Source organism: Sinocyclocheilus rhinocerous, unplaced genomic scaffold (genome assembly GCF_001515625.1).
Source record: "Sinocyclocheilus rhinocerous isolate Xijiao unplaced genomic scaffold, SAMN03320098_v1.1 scaffold1223, whole genome shotgun sequence".
Taxonomy (NCBI): Eukaryota; Metazoa; Chordata; class Actinopteri; order Cypriniformes; family Cyprinidae; genus Sinocyclocheilus; species Sinocyclocheilus rhinocerous.
This window is the reverse complement of record NW_015641045.1, coordinates 749,009-754,883: the sequence shown is the minus strand read 5'-3', so window position 1 is coordinate 754,883 and position 5,875 is coordinate 749,009. Positions and strand designations below refer to the sequence as shown.

At 36.0% G+C, this 5,875-nt stretch overlaps 1 protein-coding gene across 1 annotated transcript in view; it reads right to left on the bottom strand.

Moving 5' to 3' along the window:
• The window catches only part of LOC107754417 (eIF-2-alpha kinase activator GCN1-like), a 74,732-nt gene that overhangs the window by 25,984 nt on the left and 42,873 nt on the right, over nucleotides 1-5,875 (bottom strand). The window contains exons 35-39 of the mRNA XM_016570853.1: nucleotides 2,606-2,852; nucleotides 1,839-1,960; nucleotides 1,383-1,497; nucleotides 353-532; nucleotides 7-205 (exon numbers count right to left, since the gene is read on the bottom strand). Of these exons, the coding sequence (XP_016426339.1) occupies nucleotides 7-205; nucleotides 353-532; nucleotides 1,383-1,497; nucleotides 1,839-1,960; nucleotides 2,606-2,852 (863 nt within the window). The remainder of the gene's footprint in view (nucleotides 1-6; nucleotides 206-352; nucleotides 533-1,382; nucleotides 1,498-1,838; nucleotides 1,961-2,605; nucleotides 2,853-5,875) is intronic.

The following is a 5,875-nucleotide window of genomic DNA, read 5'->3' as shown; positions in this document are numbered from 1 at the left end:
GAGTACATGTTTCCGATGATCTGCGCGGCCATCTTGCGTGTGTCGGTGGAACGGTCCTGAAACGCTCTCTGGACGATGGGCATGATCAGAGCCAGAGACGGAGCGTCGATGAAGTGCACAAACTTGGTGTCCAGCAGCGTTTGCAGGCAGTGCTGCGTCTTATGAGACGGGTCGGTCAAAGCGTCCAGCAGGATGGGGGTGATCGCTGCGCAATTCACAATGTCAGTTCAGTGACTGAGTATGTATGGTTCAAACCTTTACGTTTGCATTAAAGCCCCACTGTGCTTGTGCTACACCTCCCACTCAATCAAAAAAGCAAAGCACTAAGCATTTAAGCATTAATATTTCATACCCAGGATCTCAGGGTTGCGGATGACTGAGCCGATCTGTCGGAGCGCTTGCTGACCGGCCTTCTGCACCTTCACGTGAGAGTCCGTCAAAACCTCCGTCAGTTTGGGAACGATGTTCGGCAGACACGAGGACAGCTGCTTAGGAGCGCAGTACGCCATCGCACCCAACAACTCCACCGACCCTACAGACACAGACACGAGTATTACAAATAATACAAAAGCATTACACTTCTGCATTTCCACGTGAAGCACTTATAATGATTAATAATAATTATTATAAAAAAAACGTATAATCTTATAAAAAAAAAAAACAATGTCCTGCACTTCCTTATAAGGCAGTAATAATGATCAATAAAAAATAATACTAATAACAAAAACAAAAAATGTAATAATTAAAAATACTACTACTAAAATAATAATAAAATAAAAACAATAATTTCAATTTTTTTTTATAAAATACAAAAATAATAAAATAACGATCTGCATTACCCTGTGAAAGTGATAATGATTAATAAAAAATAATCATAAAAATGAAAAACTATACTTAAAATAATTAAAAAATATTATAATGACAAATAAATAATGTAACGTATGTAAAAAATATAATACAATAAAAACAATTAAAATAAAATTGCTATTAATATAAATAATAAAATAAACAATGCTATGCATTTTCATGTGACAGTGATAATGATAATTAATAATAGTAATAACAATAATATTAATAATTAAATATTTACAAAAAACTATCAACAATTAAAATAAAATATACTATAACAAAAACATAACAATAATTAAAATAAATCTATAATATAATAAAAGAATGATAAATAATAATTATTATAATAATAATATAAAATAAATAACATTTAAAGAAAATATTATTATAATAATTTAAAGAAAATATACAATATTAAAAAAAATACTAATTAAAAAAACACTAATCAAAATATAAAACAATAATTATATCTCTTCAGCAGACAAAGGCCTGAACACTAAACTCCCAAAACTATTTTGCATCACAAAACAGACCTGCTTTGGTTCTCCAGGACTCCTCCTCCAGAGCCATCAGCAGAGACGGCAGCACCAGCTTCACGCCGTGAGCGCTCAGATTCCTCGTCACAGCCTTAGCGCAGTCATCCGCCGCCTGACACACAGCAAACCATCATGCAACATCTCAACGGACAGATACATTCATTTGCAACCTCAGTCTAACTAGATGAGACACAACACAGTTTGAAAGTAGTTTGCAGGACTTACTGAAAGCAAAAAAATCAAAAAACAAACAAAAAAACAAATTGCCACGAATTTGCTGATGCTTAATGTATGTAATGCAGGATTTTGGACCAATGAGATTTCACTGTGGACGGGGCCACCAAGTTCAGCATGATGAATTTAAATACAGGGGCTGTTAAGGTTTATATGAAATGACCATCTGGTTATGATGCAAGTTAAAAAGTATAGAGTATAAAACAGAAGAGTTTGTACCTCTCTGACGTACTGGTTCCCATCACCAAAACAGAGCAGCAGGTGAGGGAGGACATGGACCACGTACGGTTCAAACAGCTTCCCCAGCATGTTACACAACATCTCAAACGCAAACAGAGCACCTGTCACAGAGAACATGACAAGCTTACTTCTACCTTCAACTCTCACTACTCACTTTTTTCTTAAATTGACTATTTTCTTTCTTTACTCTGCATTTATATTTATTTGGGTTTATTTAACAGACAAATATCCAACAGAAAAGACAGAATTATCTGGAAAAATGTGGGGAACGGGAGCAGTACACAAGCTGGACTCGAACCTGATTCACCTATATGAGCACCACAACTCTTGCACTAGCTCAAAATAGGTTGAATTTATTCTGCATTATTTATTTAATCATTATTTCATTTATCATCACTTGTTTACTTTATTCGCATTGCTGTATTTGATTTTAGTTTAGTTTTAGCGTAGTGTTTTTGTTTTAATTTATTTTATTATTCATAATAAACAACTATTTTAAAAATATTTTTAAACAAGCTAAACAAGTAACTGAGTTTACTTGTCTAGCTGGTCATTTTTGAGGAGAAAAAAATAAAATATTTTTTTTTTATATTATTAGATAATTACATAAATTCTATAAATGCATTATAAAATATTATTATTTATTGTTTTAAATATATTATTTGTCATGCCAACAAAACCCACTAAACTTTTAATTTAATTCAATAGTTTTCCATAAAGCTTCATGATCCTTCCGCTCTGCTCACCTTCTCTGCGTCTGGAGTTCTTCTTGTCCTGGATGGCGTCTGTCAAAGTGGTCATGATCTCCTGCTGTTTGAGAGACAGGATTCCCAGACCTTTGACCAGCCCGGCCAGTCCGTACGCGGCTCCCTTCCGCTCGGCGTATTTGTCGCTCTCCAGCAGGAGCTGCAGGAGCTTCCGCACCATCCCACCGGCGTCCTCCTTTATAGCAGGAACCAGAGGAGGAAGACAGCTGGCCACCGACTCCTGAACCTAAGGACGACCAGAGAAACAGAGAGACAAGCACGTTAATACCAGGTGACCAGACCATCTGAGATGAATGCAATGTCATTACTGTTGACAAAAAAAAAAAATAGGGCTGGGACAATAAATCGATGCATCGCGTTTCGTGGATCGATTCTGAGATTATCGGAATGCATCGCGATTCTCTCTCGAATCGATTCTGAGCTTAGTTTTGAACAGCAGATGGCACTGCGTGCTTTAGAAATAGCCGTATTCTGCTTGCTTCCAGTTCCTTAAAGGGTTAGTTCACCCAAAAATGAAAATTAGGCTGCGTTTTACTCACCCCTGATGCATCCTAGGTGTATATGACTTTCTTCTTTCAGACGAATCCAGTCGGAGTTATATTAAAAATGGTCTTTGATCTTTAAAGCTCTATCGTTGCACTCAGCGGGTGTTGCATTGCTTCGGTCCAAAAGACGTAAAATAAAAAGCATCTTTCCATAAAAAAAAGTCTCTCACACAGCTCCGGGCGGTGAACAAAGGCCTCCTGTAGCGAATCGATGCGTTTTTGTAAGAAAAATATCCATATTCAAAACGTAATAATCACTTTAATCTAGTTTGCGCCAGCAGTTGTACACAGAAGCAGTTCCAGGAGCATGACGTATGAGGTTGCGCATGCGCCGTGAGTCTCGTGAAAACTAACGTTTGTTAACAGGAGCAAAGGAAGCAAAGTTTCCTTAATTTAGCAAATTTTGGACTGAAGCAATGCAACACCCGCTGAGTGCAACGATAGAGCTTGAAAGATCAAAGACCATTTTTAATATAACTCCGACTGGATTCGTCTGAAAGAAGAAAGTCATATACACCTAGGATGCATCGGGGGTGAGTAAAACGCAGCCTAATTTTCATTTTTGGGTGAACTAAGGCCGGGACACACCAAGCTGACAGTCGGGCTAGTTTGTTTGGTGTGTTCCACTCGTCGGCGGCAGTTTGCCCGAATCGGCGTCGGGGCTGTCGGCGCGAGTGAGAGTCAGTGCCCGAGAATTAAAGCGAAAGTGATGAAAACAAGCACGTAAATGAAGGCGGTAAAGACAGAAGGCTGTTTAAATGTTACGTGATCTTTCCCAATCATTCTAATACGCGAATGTTTTCATAACAACATGAGCTGCTTAAAATAATTAAAGTTATCAACGTTACTGATATTCAAAATTGTAAGCAAGCGCTGCTTTGTTTACGTTTCGTATATCAGCGTTTATCTCGTATATCTTTGTTTCGGTTTCTCCTTTTGAATGACGAATATATACTATTGATAGCTGCTGATATAGACATTTACTTCCTCTCATGCATGTGCATAACGCACGTGTTAGTTTGCCGTCGGCTGTAGTCCGTGCGGTGTAGAGCGCAGCTTTTTGGTCCGACGCTGCTGACGTGAGGCAACAACACCGTCGGCTTTCGTCGCCGCTAGTTCTTTGAAGTCGGCCCTTTACACATGCACCATTTGAACCTAAAATAATCATTCATAAAGTTCGAAAAGGTTGAAGCGAATTACAAGGATGTTCACAGTGGGCTCTGCTTACATTAATCTCGCATCATAAAAGCATAAAATCCGATGTGCAAGTACATTTAACCACGTACATTACTCAGCCAAACGCACAAGAGCTCTTCTTCGTGAGCATTTGAGTGTGCGGTTAAAAACTAGCCTAGAGCGCCATCTGCTGTTAAACACTAAGCTCAGAATCAAGTCGAGAGAGAATAGCGATGCATTCCGATAATCTCAGAATCGATCCACGAAACGCGATGCATCGATTTATTGTCCCAGCCCTAAAAATAAATAAACAAATTAAATTAACCAAAATAAAATAATTAAATGATTACAAAAATGAAAACTAAAACTTAATTAAAACTACAGTACTGCCTTTAAAACTAAAATAAAAATGCACAATAAATAAATAAAATTTTCCTATTTAGTTCCTAAGCGTATTTGTGTTCGCATGGCCAAGAAATACGCTAAATGAATGCTCTCACAAAATTGAGATGATGATAAAAACGATAACTACACCAACAGATTTAAAAAAAAAAAAAAAAATAACATAGGTCTGTGCATTAAACAAATCAGTGTTTCTCTAAATATTAATGTTTAGTGTAGCTTTAAAAAGCTTCTACAGTTTCTACAACATTTTTGTTTCTACTCCGCAATAGTTGCAAAACATTTATCAGTTAATTGTTTATACCAGTTAATTATTACACTCAGTTAATAAGTAACTTATTAGCTATCTCAGGTAATAGGTTAACAAGTACCACTTGCTTTTAAATATAAAAACTAATAAAAAATTAAGAATACTGAAAAAAAACAACAACTGAAATTTATCTCAGGAAATAAGAACTTAATCAAATCTTCAAATATTCAATTTTCAGTAAGTCAGCTTAAGTACTTAAAGGTAAATCATTAAAATGACATAAATATATAAAAAATAACTAAATATTGTTTTTTTTTAAATATTGAAATCTAGTTGAAAACCTGAAAAAACCTGAAATTCAACCAGTGTTAATTTAGTTGACGGAGAATTACACACAAAATGATGCTGAATTGTCCGTTTTGACAAGTATTCACGTAAACACAGTTGATTACGTCTTAAGTGAACGTAAACAGTAGGGAGAACGTGCGTCAGTACATTGCATCCATTGCAGCTGTGCATTCGGTTTTAAAGGGACGGCAGCCTAATTTAGTTGCTATTGTCCGAGTCATTGATGTTAATCAAGCAACAAAAGAAAGACAGAAAATCACGCACTGCTCTTGACTGAAAAACTTTAGTAGCCCTAAAGATTAATCTAAATTTATTCATAGAAATAAATATGTCTGCTTGAAAAAATGAAGAATATGGTAAACAAGTTGTTATAAAGAATGCATAATTAGCCTATATAACCATTAGTATTTAATTAAAAAGAAGACCATGGTCTTGTTCTTTATGAGAAGTGGTTTTATTTAATTTTAACATAAAGGCATGTTGTGTGTCACAGCAGTTAAATCGGTGTCTATCATGATAAAACCTTAA